Raw genomic sequence first — 17,573 nt, 5'->3', positions numbered from 1 at the left:
CGCAGACAGAGTTAGTTTACCACAGTCAGTGACCAGTGCAGTTGCTAGTTAACTTTTATTTAATATAATATATCCGTTCACTTCTCTCTGCTATATCCGTTCTCTGCCTGAAAAAAAAAACGATACACAGCACAGTCAGTCACACAGTGTGACTCAGTCTGTGTGCACTCAGCTCAGCCCAGTGTGCTGCACAGTCATCAATGTATAAATTAAAAGCTTATAATTAATTGTGGGGGAGACTGGGGAGCACTGCAGGTTGTTAGCAGGAGCCAGGAGTACAATTATATTAATTAACAGTGCACACTTTTGCTGCAGGAGTGGTGACCAGTGCCTGACCACCAGTATAGTATTGTTGTATACTACTAATATCTCTTTAAATATCAACCAGTCTATATTAGCAGCAGACACAGTACAGTGCGGTAGTTCACGGCTGTGGCTACCTCTGTGTCGGCACACGGCAGGCAGTCCGTCCGACCAGAATTGTATTATTTATTATTATATACCTACCACCTAACCGTGGTTTTTTTTTCATTCTTTATACCGTCATAGTGTCATCCTAATTGTTACGAGTATACTACTATCTCTTTATCAACCAGTGTACAGTGCGGTAGTTCACGGCTGTGGCTACCTCTGTGTCGGCACACGGCAGGCAGTCCGTCCGACCAGAATTGTATTATTTATTATTATATACCTACCACCTAACCGTGGTTTTTTTTTCATTCTTTATACCGTCATAGTGTCATCCTAATTGTTACGAGTATACTACTATCTCTTTATCAACCAGTGTACAGTGCGGTAGTTCACGGCTGTGGCTACCTCTGTGTCGGCACACGGCAGGCAGTCCGTCCGACCAGAATTGTATTATTTATTATTATATACCTACCACCTAACCGTGGTTTTTTTTTCATTCTTTATACCGTCATAGTGTCATCCTAATTGTTACGAGTATACTACTATCTCTTTATCAACCAGTGTACAGTGCGGTAGTTCACGGCTGTGGCTACCTCTGTGTCGGCACACGGCAGGCAGTCCGTCCGACCAGAATTGTATTATTTATTATTATATACCTACCACCTAACCGTGGTTTTTTTTTCATTCTTTATACCGTCATAGTGTCATCCTAATTGTTACGAGTATACTACTATCTCTTTATCAACCAGTGTACAGTGCGGTAGTTCACGGCTGTGGCTACCTCTGTGTCGGCAGTCGGCAGGCAGTCCGTCCATCCATAATTGTATTATTATTATAATATATACCACCTAACCGTGGTTTTTTTTTCATTCTTTATACCGGCATAGTGTCATACTAGTTGTTACGAGTATACTACTATCTCTTTATCAACCAGTGTACAGTGCGGGAGTTCACGGCTGTGGCTACCTCTGTGTCGGCAGTCGGCAGGCAGTCCGTCCATCCATAATTGTATTATTATTATAATATATACCACCTAACTGTGGTTTTTTTTGCATTCTTTATACCGTCGTCATAGTGTCATACTAGTTGTTACGAGTATACTACTATCTCTTTATCAACCAGTGTACAGTGCGGTAGTTCACGGCTGTGGCTACCTCTGTGTCGGCAGTCGGCAGGCAGTCCGTCCATCCATAATTGTATTATTATTATAATATATACCACCTAACCGTGGTTTTTTTTTCATTCTTTATACCGTCGTCATAGTGTCATACTAGTTGTTACGAGTATACTACTATCTCTTTATCAACCAGTGTACAGTGCGGTAGTTCACGGCTGTGGCTACCTCTGTGTCGGCAGTCGGCAGGCAGTCCGTCCATCCATAATTGTATTATTATTATAATATATACCACCTAACCGTGGTTTTTTTTTCATTCTTTATACCGTCGTCATAGTGTCATACTAGTTGTTACGAGTATACTACTATCTCTTTATCAACCAGTGTACAGTGCGGTAGTTCACGGCTGTGGCTACCTCTGTGTCGGCAGTCGGCAGGCAGTCCGTCCATCCATAATTGTATTATTATTATAATATATACCACCTAACCGTGGTTTTTTTTTCATTCTTTATACCGTCGTCATAGTGTCATACTAGTTGTTACGAGTATACTACTATCTCTTTATCAACCAGTGTACAGTGCGGTAGTTCACGGCTGTGGCTACCTCTGTGTCGGCAGTCGGCAGGCAGTCCGTCCATCCATAATTGTATTATTATTATAATATATACCACCTAACCGTGGTTTTTTTTTCATTCTTTATACCGTCGTCATAGTGTCATACTAGTTGTTACGAGTATACTACTATCTCTTTATCAACCAGTGTACAGTGCGGTAGTTCACGGCTGTGGCTACCTCTGTGTCGGCAGTCGGCAGGCAGTCCGTCCATCCATAATTGTATTATTATTATAATATATACCACCTAACCGTGGTTTTTTTTTCATTCTTTATACCGTCGTCATAGTGTCATACTAGTTGTTACGAGTATACTACTATCTCTTTATCAACCAGTGTACAGTGCGGTAGTTCACGGCTGTGGCTACCTCTGTGTCGGCAGTCGGCAGGCAGTCCGTCCATCCATAATTGTATTATTATTATAATATATACCACCTAACCGTGGTTTTTTTATACCACCTAACCGTGGCAGTCCGTCCATAATTGTATACTAGTATCCAATCCATCCATCTCCATTGTTTACCTGAGGTGCCTTTTAGTTCTGCCTATAAAATATGGAGAACAAAAAAGTTGAGGTTCCAAAATTAGGGAAAGATCAAGATCCACTTCCACCTCGTGCTGAAGCTGCTGCCACTAGTCATGGCCGAGACGATGAAATGCCAGCAACGTCGTCTGCCAAGGCCGATGCCCAATGTCATAGTACAGAGCATGTCAAATCCAAAACACCAAATATCAGAAAAAAAAGGACTCCAAAACCTAAAATAAAATTGTCGGAGGAGAAGCGTAAACTTGCCAATATGCCATTTACCACACGGAGTGGCAAGGAACGGCTGAGGCCCTGGCCTATGTTCATGGCTAGTGGTTCAGCTTCACATGAGGATGGAAGCACTCAGCCTCTCGCTAGAAAACTGAAAAGACTCAAGCTGGCAAAAGCACCGCAAAGAACTGTGCGTTCTTTGAAATCCCAAATCCACAAGGAGAGTCCAATTGTGTCGTTTGCGATGCCTGACCTTCCCAACACTGGACGTGAAGAGCATGCGCCTTCCACTATTTGCATGCCCCCTGCAAGTGCTGGAAGGAGCACCCGCAGTCCAGTTCCTGATAGTCAGATTGAAGATGTCAGTGTTGAAGTACACCAGGATGAGGAGGATATGGGTGTTGCTGGCGCTGGGGAGGAAATTGACCAGGAGGATTCTGATGGTGAGGTGGTTTGTTTAAGTCAGGCACCCGGGGAGACACCTGTTGTCCGTGGGAGGAATATGGCCGTTGACATGCCAGGTGAAAATACCAAAAAAATCAGCTCTTCGGTGTGGAGGTATTTCACCAGAAATGCGGACAACAGGTGTCAAGCCGTGTGTTCCCTTTGTCAAGCTGTAATAAGTAGGGGTAAGGACGTTAACCACCTCGGAACATCCTCCCTTATACGTCACCTGCAGCGCATTCATAATAAGTCAGTGACAAGTTCAAAAACTTTGGGTGACAGCGGAAGCAGTCCACTGACCAGTAAATCCCTTCCTCTTGTAACCAAGCTCACGCAAACCACCCCACCAACTCCCTCAGTGTCAATTTCCTCCTTCCCCAGGAATGCCAATAGTCCTGCAGGCCATGTCACTGGCAAGTCTGACGAGTCCTCTCCTGCCTGGGATTCCTCCGATGCATCCTTGCGTGTAACGCCTACTGCTGCTGGCGCTGCTGTTGTTGCCGCTGGGAGTCGATGGTCATCCCAGAGGGGAAGTCGTAAGCCCACTTGTACTACTTCCAGTAAGCAATTGACTGTTCAACAGTCCTTTGCGAGGAAGATGAAATATCACAGCAGTCATCCTACTGCAAAGCGGATAACTGAGTCCTTGACAACTATGTTGGTGTTAGACGTGCGTCCGGTATCCGCCGTTAGTTCACAGGGAACTAGACAATTTATTGAGGCAGTGTGCCCCCGTTACCAAATACCATCTAGGTTCCACTTCTCTAGGCAGGCGATACCGAGAATGTACACGGACGTCAGAAAAAGACTCACCAGTGTCCTAAAAAATGCAGTTGTACCCAATGTCCACTTAACCACGGACATGTGGACAAGTGGAGCAGGGCAGGGTCAGGACTATATGACTGTGACAGCCCACTGGGTAGATGTATGGACTCCCGCCGCAAGAACAGCAGCGGCGGCACCAGTAGCAGCATCTCGCAAACGCCAACTCTTTCCTAGGCAGGCTACGCTTTGTATCACCGCTTTCCAGAATACGCACACAGCTGAAAACCTCTTACGGCAACTGAGGAAGATCATCGCGGAATGGCTTACCCCAATTGGACTCTCCTGTGGATTTGTGGCATCGGACAACGCCAGCAATATTGTGTGTGCATTAAATATGGGCAAATTCCAGCACGTCCCATGTTTTGCACATACCTTGAATTTGGTGGTGCAGAATTTTTTAAAAAACGACAGGGGCGTGCAAGAGATGCTGTCGGTGGCCAGAAAAATTGCGGGACACTTTCGGCGTACAGGCACCACGTACAGAAGACTGGAGCACCACCAAAAACTACTGAACCTGCCCTGCCATCATCTGAAGCAAGAAGTGGTAACGAGGTGGAATTCAACCCTCTATATGCTTCAGAGGTTGGAGGAGCAGCAAAAGGCCATTCAAGCCTATACAATTGAGCACGATATAGGAGATGGAATGCACCTGTCTCAAGTGCAGTGGAGAATGATTTCAACGTTGTGCAAGGTTCTGATGCCCTTTGAACTTGCCACACGTGAAGTCAGTTCAGACACTGCCAGCCTGAGTCAGGTCATTCCCCTCATCAGGCTTTTGCAGAAGAAGCTGGAGGCATTGAAGAAGGAGCTAACACGGAGCGATTCCGCTAGGCATGTGGGACTTGTGGATGCAGCCCTTAATTCGCTTAACAAGGATTCACGGGTGGTCAATCTGTTGAAATCAGAGCACTACATTTTGGCCACCGTGCTCGATCCTAGATTTAAAGCCTACCTTGGATCTCTCTTTCCGGCAGACACAGGTCTGCTGGGGTTGAAAGACCTGCTGGTGACAAAATTGTCAAGTCAAGCGGAACGCGACCTGTCAACATCTCCTCCTTCACATTCTCCCGCAACTGGGGGTGCGAGGAAAAGGCTCAGAATTCCGAGCCCACCCGCTGGCGGTGATGCAGGGCAGTCTGGAGCGACTGCTGATGCTGACATCTGGTCCGGACTGAAGGACCTGACAACGATTACGGACATGTCGTCTACTGTCACTGCATATGATTCTCTCAACATTGATAGAATGGTGGAGGATTATATGAGTGACCGCATCCAAGTAGGCACGTCACACAGTCCGTACTTATACTGGCAGGAAAAAGAGGCAATTTGGAGGCCCTTGCACAAACTGGCTTTATTCTACCTAAGTTGCCCTCCCACAAGTGTGTACTCCGAAAGAGTGTTTAGTGCCGCCGCTCACCTTGTCAGCAATCGGCGTACGAGGTTACATCCAGAAAATGTGGAGAAGATGATGTTCATTAAAATGAATTATAATCAATTCCTCCGCGGAGACATTGACCAGCAGCAATTGCCTCCACAAAGTACACAGGGAGCTGAGATGGTGGATTCCAGTGGGGACGAATTGATAATCTGTGAGGAGGGGGATGTACACGGTGATATATCGGAGGGTGAAGATGAGGTGGACATCTTGCCTCTGTAGAGCCAGTTTGTGCAAGGAGAGATTAATTGCTTCTTTTTTGGGGGGGGTCCAAACCAACCCGTCATATCAGTCACAGTCGTGTGGCAGACCCTGTCACTGAAATGATGGGTTGGTTAAAGTGTGCATGTCCTGTTTTGTTTATACAACATAAGGGTGGGTGGGAGGGCCCAAGGACAATTCCATCTTGCACCTCTTTTTTCTTTTCTTTTTCTTTGCATCATGTGCTGATTGGGGAGGGTTTTTTGGAAGGGACATCCTGCGTGACACTGCAGTGCCACTCCTAGATGGGCCCGGTGTTTGTGTCGGCCACTAGGGTCGCTAATCTTACTCACACAGTCAGCTACCTCATTGCGCCTCTTTTTTTCTTTGCGTCATGTGCTGTTTGGGGAGGGTTTTTTGGAAGGGACATCCTGCGTGACACTGCAGTGCCACTCCTAGATGGGCCCGGTGTTTGTGTCGGCCACTAGGGTCGCTAATCTTACTCACACAGCTACCTCATTGCGCCTCTTTTTTTCTTTGCGTCATGTGCTGTTTGGGGAGGGTTTTTTGGAAGGGACATCCTGCGTGACACTGCAGTGCCACTCCTAGATGGGCCCGGTGTTTGTGTCGGCCACTAGGGTCGCTTATCTTACTCACACAGCGACCTCGGTGCAAATTTTAGGACTAAAAATAATATTGTGAGGTGTGAGGTATTCAGAATAGACTGAAAATGAGTGTAAATTATGGTTTTTGAGGTTAATAATACTTTGGGATCAAAATGACCCCCAAATTCTATGATTTAAGCTGTTTTTTAGTGTTTTTTGAAAAAAACACCCGAATCCAAAACACACCCGAATCCGACAAAAAAAATTCGGTGAGGTTTTGCCAAAACGCGTTCGAACCCAAAACACGGCCGCGGAACCGAACCCAAAACCAAAACACAAAACCCGAAAAATTTCAGGCGCTCATCTCTAGTCCACACCCATGTCAGTGTGGATGATCGTAGCTGTGCTAAATTTTGCACAGCTACGATCAACTCGGAATGACCCCCTTAGATCATACTTGTAACTAAGGGCCAAATGCAATTAGCCATGAAATTGCTTTTTTGCCGCAAAAATTGGCTTTTCGCAGGGTATGCTCTCTCCAACTCGCCTATTCAATTACAAATTTGCGAAAACGGGATTACTGCGCAAATTGATGCAAAAAGTGAAAAGTGAAAATTTACATCGGATAAGAAATGAAAGTTTATTATTAGTGATAATAAAAGTATTTATGGTGCTTAAATTGGGTCAAATGGCTGTTTCATGCATTTTATAATTTTTTTTAAATAATCTAGAAAGCAATTAATTTTCAGAAGAACAAGTGTTACAATTAAATTCGGGGTACATAAAAATGGGTATAAGAATATATTTGGGTCATATTAGGGGAATTAAGAAAAAATAAGAATTTACTCACCGGTAATTCTATTTCTCGTAGTCCGTAGTGGATGCTGGGTACTCCGTAAGGACCATGGGGAATAGACGGGCTCCGCAGGAGACTGGGCACTCTTTAAAGAAAGATTAGGTACTACATCTGGTGTGCACTGGCTCCTCCCTCTATGCCCCGCCTCCAGACCTCAGTTAGGGAAACTGTGCCCGGAAGAGCTGACATTACTAGGAAAGGATTTGGAATCCCGGGTAAGACTCATACCAGCCACACCAATCACACCGTACAACTCGTGATAAGTATACCCAGTTAACAGTATGAACAATAGCTGAGCCTCATTTAACAGATGGCTCAGAACAATAACCCTATAGTTAAGCAATAACTATATACAAGTATTGCAGAAGTCCGCACTTGGGACGGGCTCCCAGCATCCACTACGGACTACGAGAAATAGAATTACCGGTGAGTAAATTCTTATTTTCTCTGACGTCCTAGTGGATGCTGGGTACTCCGTAAGGACCATGGGGATTATACCAAAGCTCCCAAACGGGCAGGAGAGTGCGGATGACTCTGCAGCACCGAATGAGCAAACTCAAGGTCCTCCTCAGCCAGGGTATCAAACTTGTAGAATTTTGCAAACATGTTTGACCCCGACCAGGTAGCAGCTCGGCAAAGTTGTAAAGCCGAGACCCCTCGGGCAGCCGCCCAAGAAGAGCCCCCTTCCTCGTGGAATGGGCTTTTTATTGATTTAGGATGCGGCAGTCCAGCCGCAGAATGTGCAAGTTGAATCGTGCTACAGATCCAGCGAGCAATAGTCTGCTTAGAAGCAGGAACACCCAGCTTGTTGGGTGCATGCAGGATAAACAGCGAGTCAGTATTTCTGACTCTAGCCGTCCTGGAAACATAGATTTTCAGGGCCCCGACTACGTCCAGCAACTTGGAATCCTCTAAGTCCCGAGTAGCCGCAGGCACCACAATAGGTTGGTTCAAATGAAACGCGGATACCACCTTAGGGAGAAATTGGGGACGAATCCTCAATTCTGCCCTGTCCATATGGAAGATCAGATAAGGGCTTTTACATGACAAAGCCGCCAATTCTGACACACTCCTAGCCGAAGCCAAGGCCAAAAACATGACCACTTTCCACATGAGATACTTCAACTCCACGGTCTGAAGTGGCTCAAAACAATGTGATTTTAGGAAATCCAACACTAAGTTTGAGATCCCAAGGTGCCACTGGAGGCACAAAAGGGGGCTGAATATATAGCACTCCCTTAACAACGTCTGAACTTCAGGCAGCGTCTTTCCTAGCCTTTAACAGCGAAGGAATCACTTCATCTGGAACACCCTTTTCCGTTAGGATCAGGCGTTCAACCGCCAAGCCTTCAAACGCAGCCGCGGTAAGTCTTGGAACAGACAGGGCCCCTGCAGTAACAGGTCCTGTCTGAGAGACAGAGGCCATGGGTCTTCCGAGATCATTTCTTGCAGTTCTGGGTACCAAGTTCTTCTTGGCCAATCCGGAACTACGAGTATAGTTCTTACTCCTCTCTTACTTACTATCCTCAGTACCTTGGGTATGAGAGGAAGAGGAGGGAACACATAAACCGACTGGTACACCCACGGTGTCACTAGTGCGTCCACAGCTATCGCCTGAGGGTCTCTTGACCTGGCGCAATACTTTTTTAGCTTTATGTTGAGGCGGGACGCCATCATGTCCACCTGTGGCCGTTCCCAACGGTTCACAATCTGCGTGAAGACTTCTGGATGAAGTCCCCACTCTCCCGGGTGGAGGTCGTGCCTGCTGAGGAAGTCTGCTTCCTAGTTTTCCACACCCGGAATGAACACTGCTGACAGTGTTAGCACGTGATACTCCGCCCATCGGAGAATCCTTGTGGCTACTGCCAACGCCATCCTGCTTCTTGTGCCGCCTTGTCGGTTTACATGGGCGACAGCCGTGATGTTGTCTGACTGAATCAGCACCGGCTGGTTTTGAAGCAGGGGTTCTGCTTGACTTAGGGCATTGTAAATGGCCCTTAGGTCCAGAATATTTATGTGTAGGGAAGTCTCCTGACTCGACCATTGTCCTTGGAAGTTTCTTCCCTGAGTGACTGCTCCCCAACCTCGGAGGCTTGCATCCGTGGTTACCAGGACCCAGTCCTGAATGCAGAATCTGTGGCCCTCAAGAAGATGATCACTCTGCAGCCACCACAGCAGAGACACCCTGGCCCTCAGGGACAGGGTGATCAGCCGATGCATCTGAAGATGCGATCCTCACTTGTCTAACAGGTCCCACTGAAAGTTCCTTGCATGGAACCTGCCGAAGGGAATTGCTTCGTAAGAAGCTACCATCTTTTCCAGGACTCGCGTGCAATGATGCACCGACACCTGTTTTGGTTTCAGGAGGTCTCTGACCAGAGATGACAACTCCTTGGCCTTCTCCTCCGGGAGAAACACCTTCTTCTGTTCTGTGTCCAGAAACATGCCCAATATCAGCAGACGCGTCGTAGGAACCAGCTGCGACTTTGGGATATTCAGAATCCAGCCGTGCTGTTGTAGCACTTTCTGAGATAGTGCTACTCCGATCAATGACTGCTCCTTGGACCTCGCCTTTATAAGGAGATCGTCCAAGTACGGGATAATTATATCTCCCTTCTTTCGAAGGAGTATCATCATTTTGGCCATTACCTTGGAACACACCCTCGGTGCCGTGGACAGACCAAACGGCAACGTCTGGAATTGGTAATGGCAGTTCTGTACCACAACCTTGAGGTACTCCTGGTGAGGTGGGTAAATGGGGACATGTAGGTAAGCATCCATGATGTCCAGTGACACCATAATATCCCCCTCTTCCCGGCTTGCAATAACCGCCCTGAGCGATTCTATTTTGAACTTGAACTTCCTTATATAAGTGTTCAAGGATTTCAAATTTAGAATGGGTCCCACCGAACCGTCTGGTTTCGGTATCACAAACATTGTGGAATAGTAACCTCGTCCCTGTTGAAGGAGAGGAACTTTGATTATCACCTGCTGGAGGTACAGCTTGTGAATTGCTGCCAGTACTACCTCCCTTTCCTTGGGAGTAGCAGGCAAGGCTGATTTGAGGTAACGGCGAGGGGGAGACGTCTCGAACTCCAGCTTGTATCCCTGAGATACCTGTAGAGCCCAGAGATCCACCTGTGAGCGAACCCACTGGTCGCTGAAGTTCCGGAGACGGGCCCCCACCGCACCTGGCTCCACCTGTGGAGCTCCAGCGTCATGCGGTGGACTTAGTGGAAGCAGGGGAGAATATTTTTTCCTGGGAACTGGCTGTCTGGTGCAGCTTTTTCCCTCTACCCCTGCCTCTGGGCAGAAAGGACGCGCCTCTGACCCGCTTGCCTTTCTGAGGCCGGAAGGACTGTACTTGATAATACGGTGCTTTCTTAGGCTGTGAGGGGACCTGAGGTAAAAAAGTCGACTTCCCAGCTGTTGCTGTGGACACGAGGTCCGAGAGACCGTCCCCAAACACTTCCTCACCCTTATAAGGCAAAACTTCCATGTGCCTTTTAGAATCAGCATCACCTGTCCACTTAACCGGGTTAATGTCAGAAATATGCAACACATTTTTCATTGCCGTAATCATACATCGGATGGCCCTTGTGGATTGTACATTTGTCTCATCCTCGTCGACACTGGAGTCAGACTCCGTGTCGACATCTGTGTCTGCCATCTGAGGTAGCGGGCGTTTTTGAGCCCCTGATGGCCTCTGAGATGCCTGGGCAGGCGCGGGCTGAGATGCCGGCTGTCCCAAAGCTGCGTCATCGAACCTTTTATGCAAGGAGTTGACACTGTCGGTTAATTCATTTCCACATATCCATCCACTCAGGTGTCGGCCCCGCAGGGGGCGACATCACACTTATCGGCACCTGCTCCGCCTCCACGTAAGCGTCCTCATCAAACATGTCGACACAGCCGTACCGACACACCGCACACACACACAGGGAATGCTCTGACTGAGGACAGGACCCCACAAAGTCCTTTGGGGAGACAGAGAGAGAGTATGCCAGCACACACCAGAGCGCTATATAACAGAGGGATATACACTATACACAAAGTGAATTTTCCCCCTATAGCTGCTTATATCACAATTTTCGCCTAAATGTATGTGCCCCCCCTCTCTTTTTTACCCTTTCTGTAGTGTATACTTCAGGGGAGAGCCTGAGGAGCGTCCTTCCAGCTGAGCTGTGAAGAGAAAATGGCGCTGGCTGTGCTGAGGAAGATAGCCCCGCCCCTTCAGCGGCGGGCTTCTCCCGCTTTTTATAATGTTAATGGCGGGGGTTTTTGCACATATACAGTGTTATACACTGTATTATGTGCTTTTTGTGCCAAAAGGTATACAAATTGCAGCCCAGGGCGCCCCCCCCCCAGCGCCCTGCACCCACCAGTGACCGGAGCGTGTGGTGTGCTGTGGGAGCAATGGCGCACAGCTGCAGTGCTGTGCGCTACCTTATTGAAGACAGGAGTCTTCAGCCGCCGATTTTGTCCCGGAATCTTCCGTCTTCTGGCTCTGCAAGGGGGACGGCGGCGCGGCTCCGGGAACGGACGATCGAGGTCGGGCCCTGTGTTCGATCCCTCTGGAGCTAATGGTGTCCAGTAGCCTTAGAAGCACAAGCTAGCTGCAAGCAGGTAGGTTTGCTTCTCTCCCCTAAGTCCCTCGTAGCAGTGAGTCTGTTGCCAGCAGATCTCACTGAAAATAAAAAACCTAACAAATACTTTCTTTATAGTGAACTCAGGAGAGCCCACTAAGTGCATCCAGCTCAGGCCGGGCACAGATTCTAACTGAGGTCTGGAGGAGGGGCATAGAGGGAGGAGCCAGTGCACACCAGATGTAGTACCTAATCTTTCTTTAAAGAGTGCCCAGTCTCCTGCGGAGCCCGTCTATTCCCCATGGTCCTTACGGAGTACCCAGCATCCACTAGGACGTCAGAGAAAAGTGGAAACAGACCGATTATTCCCACCTGTAAGTCTAAAAACACTTGTCCCACTCATAAAGCACCCCAATATACCTGTTCCATACCTTGTACCCCAGTTGCCATCATTTTGCACTTTTTCACTCCAAAAGTGACCTGTCATTATTGGCTAATTAAAAACTTCTAAGTGCCTAAATAGCCGTGCAGGGAGGTGTCCCAGGGGTTCTGAACCAAATCCTGACATTTTCAACATAAAATAGGGAGTTTTTCCAAACTTTTCATGTGCTCAGAGGTGGTGAATTGAAATCATCTAATCCATTTTGGCTGACAATTGAATAGGCACTTATCACGATTTGCAGTAAAATCATGTTTTTCACCGCAAAAACAGATTTTCGCAGCTAATTGAATTTGGCCCTAAGACGCATTTTCGGCAAAAAAAAAAAAAAGACACCCCATGGTAGTAGAAGTGAACGGGATCTGGCAGCTCACTCATGCCTGGCATCTCGCGCTGCGTGGGGTATTGAGGCTAGATGTACGAGGACGCATCTGTATAACACACTTTGGCAAAGGTGTAAAAGGGCTGAAGCTAGACATATAAGAAACGGGAGGGTGCTGAATAGTAACAAAACCATTTCTCACCATGAATTCCAAACCTTCAATCTCAAAATCGCTTTTGTCTTGCATGGAAGCGGGACGAGTGATAGATAGGAGGAAACCAATCTAAAGGAGATCAAATGTTATTGAACATAAACATACATACTGTAACCCAACACGTAAACATACATAACATGGTGTTCTCCGGTTGCCAAAAGGGGCCAGGGTGCTTTTGCAGCTCCCAGGAACCAGCTGCATGACCCGTCTGCTCTGGCAGCTTGAATTAGAAGGCAAAGTATCAAAGGGGATTTATGATCCTATGATGCCGCTTTCAAGCGATAGATAATTATTTACTTTGTTGACACATTAAAAACAGAAATTAATGTTGTGATATTTTTGTGTCATCCCCATGAGCTATATAGTGCCAAAGTAAATCTGTCTTTTTACACTACTAAAACTCCAGAGTATTCTGTATTCTCCTTGTCCTTCGAAATAAATAGCAATTAACATCAGGGAGTTCTGTGCCAACAAAGCAGAAGGAGAGTATATATAATGTCGCCAGCATTAAACCAAATTCAATCTGGTATTATTTACTAGAATCCTTTTCTGGATTGAATTCGAGTATGACGGCTCAAGATAAAATAAAAAGCTTTTGGGACCATTTTGGTTGCAGCCGTATTAGTCATGACAAAATACTGTACTTCCCTTTTGAGGTGTTTGCTCTGTCTCTATAAAATAAGTACTGTATATAAATTAGTGAGTATCTCTGCGATAGAATGACTCAGGTCATATATACATAATGTGGAAGTAAAATAGGAACATACAGTAGCATAGCTCACTGTAAAATCTGTGTGATTCCATTTGGGGGACACTTGTGAACCTTGGGCTATATAGAGCACTAGCCGTGAAGGAGGAAGAGTGTAATTAAGTGTAATTGTTCCCTGCTCCCTCAATATGGATGAAAGAGAAATACGGGGTGAGGGGAGGGGGAAAAAACTCCCAGATTTTAAAGGTTAACAAAAAAAGGCATGGTACATGCTATTAAAATTTTTACTACATATTGTAAAAGTGCATGGAATACAGTTTAATGTCAGTTGGTTTTGAATATATATCGACTAGCAGCCTACAGTTCATTAAGGTTTCTTGGTCGAAGCGTGTAGACCTCAGCTGTCAGATGGCCCAGTTGGCTGTGTAGCCTTTCATCAAGCTGATGAGGATTGTTTTCTGCCCAGCAAAAAAAAATTCTGCTTGTTAACGTAGTCAGATAAATTAATGTGATATTCATCAAGAAATTGCAGAGCTAACGCAGGAAGAGACATGCAGAGTAATGAGAAATACAGGTTGAGTATCCCTTATCCAAAATGCTTGGGACCAGAGGCATTTTGGATATCGTATTTTTCCGTATTTTGGAATAATTGCATACCATAATGAGATATCATGGTGATGGGACCTACATCTAAGCACAGAATGCATTTATGTTACATATACACCTTATACACACAGCCTAAAGGTAATTTTAGCCAATATTTTTTATAACTTTGTGCATTAAACAAAGTGTGTGTACATTTACACAATTCATTTATGTTTCATATATACCTTATACACACAGCCTAAAGGTCATTTAATACAATATTTTTAATAACTTTGTGTATTAAACAAAGTTTGTGTACATTGAGCCATCAAAAAACAAAGGTTTCACTATCTCACTCTCACTCAAAAAAGTCAGCATTTCGGAATATTCCGTATTTTGGAATATTGGATATGGGATACTCAACATGTTTCAGAAATTGACTACAAATGTGTATCACGAATGAAGGCCACTGTCTGGACAATATCATATTCAAAACCAATTGAAAATAAATTGTATTCCATGAATAGCATTTACCATGCCTTTTTTGTTAATCTTTAAAATTAAAATCCCTTTCTCTGAAACTGTAGAGGACAATAAAACCTTCTGGTATAGAGGCTTTTAGCCTGGATTCTGGCAACTTTAAATTTTAACATAAAAACTGGACTCTTCTCCTTTAAAATTCCCATAGCCTGCTGGGAAGCCAGTTATTTTCTAACCAATCCCCACAGGACAGACAAGGAACAAAACAAGAGATGGGAAAACAAGGTTCTGCGACATCACTTACCTTTAAACTTAACAAAGAGAACTAGAGTGTAATGGACAGTGTTCCCTTATGGACTCACAGAAAAAATAGGATTTTAATACCTACCAGTAAATCCTTTTCTCTTAGTCCATAGAGGATGCTGGGGATGCTTCAAGAACCATGGGGTATAGACGGGATCCGCAGGAGACATGGGCACACTATAAGACTTTGAATGGGTGTGAACTGGCTCCTCCCTCTATGCCCCTCCTCCAGACTCCAGTTATAGGAACTGTGCCCAGGGAGATGGACATTTCGAGGAAAAGGATTTATTTAATTATTTTAAACTAAGGTGAGATACATACCAGATCACACCACTAACACGCCGTACAACATGGCATTCAACAAAAAACGCATGCAACGGCATGACCAACAACAGTCACAGAGTGACTACTCTCAACCCAACATGAGCGTAACTACAGCAAACTGCAGATACAGCCCGCACTGGGACGGGCGCCCAGCATCCTCTACGGACTAAGAGAAAAGGATTTACCGGTAGGTATTAAAATCCTATTTTCTCATTTTCTCATACGTCCTAGAGGATGCTGGGGATGCTTCAAGAACCATGGGGTTTATACCAAAACTCTAGAACGGGCAGGAGAGTGCGGATGACTCTGCAGCACAGATTGACCAAACAAAAGGTCCTCCTCAGCCAGGGTATCAAACTTGTAAAACTTTGCAAAAGTGTTTGAACCAGACCAAGTAGCTGCTCGGCAAAGTTGTAACGCCGAGACTCCCCGGGCAGCCGCCCAGGATGAGCCCACCTTTCTGGTAGAATGGGCTTTCACCGATTTTGGTAACGGCAATCCTGCCGTAGAATGAGCCTGCTGAATCGTATTACAAATCCAGCGCGACATAGTCTGCTTAGAAGCAGGAGCCCCAATCTTGTTGGGAGCCCACAGGACAAACAGAGCCTCTGTTTTCCTAATCTTCAAAGCTCTGACCACATCGTGAGACTTTGACTGCGCCAAGGCGTCAGTAGCCACTGGCACCACAATTGGCTGGTTAACATGAAATGATGAAACCACTTTTGGCAGAAATTGCTGACAAGTTCTCAACTCCGCTCTATCAGCATGGAAAATCAAATAGGGGCTTTTGTGAGATAAAGCCGCCAACTCAGATACTCGCCTTGCCGACGCCAAGGCCAACAACATGACCACTTTCCAAGTAAGGAATTTTAACTCAACCTTGCGCAATGGTTCAAACCAATGTGATTGCAAGAATTGCAACACCACATTAAGATCCCATGGTGCCACTGGGGGCACAAAGGGAGATTGGATGTGCAGCACGCCCTTCACGAAGGTCTGAACTTCTGGAAGGGAGGCCAATTCTTTTTGAAAAAAGATCGATAAGGCCGAAATCTGTACCTTAATAGAGCCTAACTTTAAGCCCGCATCCACACCTGCCTGTAGGAAATGGAGCAACCGCCCCAGGTGAAATTCTTCCGTAGGAGCCTTCTTGGATTCACACCAAGACACATATTTTCTCCAAATACGGTGGTAATGCTTTGCCGTTACTTCTTTTCTAGCCTGAAGAAGTGTAGGAATGACTTCACTGGGAATACCCTTTCGGGCTAGGATTTGGCGTTCAACCGCCACGCCGTCAAACGCAGCCGCGGTAAGTCCTGATACACGCACGGCCCCTGTTGTAACAGGTCCTCCCGAAGAGGAAGAGGCCAGGGATCTTCTATGAGCAACTCCTGAAGATCTGGATACCAGGCCCTTTTTAGCCAATCCGGAACAATGAGGATCTCCTGAACCCTTGTTCTTCTTCTTATAATTTTTATCACCCTTGGAATGAGTGGAAATGGAGGGAACACATAGACCGACTAAAAACCCACGGTGTCACTAGGGCGTCCACCGCTATCGCCTGAGGGTCTCTTGACCTGGAACAATATTTCTTAAGTTTCTTGTTGAGGCGGGACGCCATCATTTCCACTTGAGGAACTCCCCAACGATTTGTCACTTCTGCAAAGACCTCTTGATGAAGACCCCACTCTCCTGGATGGAGATCATGTCTGCTGTGGAAATCTGCTTCCCAGTTGTCCACTCCTGGAATGAAGACCGCTGCCAGAGCGCTGGCATGTCTTTCCACCCAACGAAGAATCTTCGTGGCCTCGGCCATTGCCGCTCTGCTCTTTGTTCCGCCTTGGCGGTTTATGTACGCCACTGCTGTCACGTTGTCTGACTGAATCAAGACCGGCAGACCTCGAAGAAGATGGTCTGCTTGCAGTATGCCGTTGTGGATGGCTCTTAATTCCAGAATGTTTATGTATAGACAAGCTTCCTGACTTGACCATTTTCCCTGAAAGTTTCTTCCCTGTGTGACTGCTCCCCAGCCTCGGAGGCTTGTATCCGTGGTCACCAGAATCCAATCCTGAATCCCAAACCTGCGTCCCTCCAGAAGGTGAGAACTGTGCAGCCACCACAGAAGGGAAATTCTTGTCCTGGGAGATAGAATAATTTTCTGCTGCATGTCCAGGTGAGACCTGGACCACTGGTCCAGCAGGTTCCACTGAAACACCCTGGCATGGAACCTGCCATACGGAATGGCCTCGTAGGCCGCCACCATCTTCCCCAGCAACAGAGTGCAGTGAAGAACTGACACCTTTGCCGGTTTCAGAATCCGTTTTACCATGTTCTGTATTTCCAAAGCTTTT

At 46.3% G+C, this 17,573-nt stretch overlaps 1 protein-coding gene across 8 annotated transcripts in view; it reads right to left on the bottom strand.

Moving 5' to 3' along the window:
* Positions 1–17,573, bottom strand: part of MSH5 (mutS homolog 5) — a 419,392-nt gene that overhangs the window by 40,038 nt on the left and 361,781 nt on the right. For 7 of the 8 annotated variants that reach the window (XM_063938069.1, XM_063938065.1, XM_063938070.1 and 4 more), the window contains one exon: positions 12,810–12,890. The exons of the other annotated variant lie outside the window; for it this stretch is intronic. In XM_063938069.1, the coding sequence (XP_063794139.1) occupies positions 12,810–12,890 (81 nt within the window). The remainder of the gene's footprint in view (positions 1–12,809; positions 12,891–17,573) is intronic. 8 annotated transcript variants of the gene reach the window in all.

Source organism: Pseudophryne corroboree, chromosome 8 (genome assembly GCF_028390025.1).
Source record: "Pseudophryne corroboree isolate aPseCor3 chromosome 8, aPseCor3.hap2, whole genome shotgun sequence".
NCBI classification, from domain to species: domain Eukaryota; kingdom Metazoa; phylum Chordata; class Amphibia; order Anura; family Myobatrachidae; genus Pseudophryne; species Pseudophryne corroboree.
The sequence above is the reverse complement of the archived record's forward strand: the minus strand, read 5'-3'. Positions and strand labels throughout refer to the sequence as shown.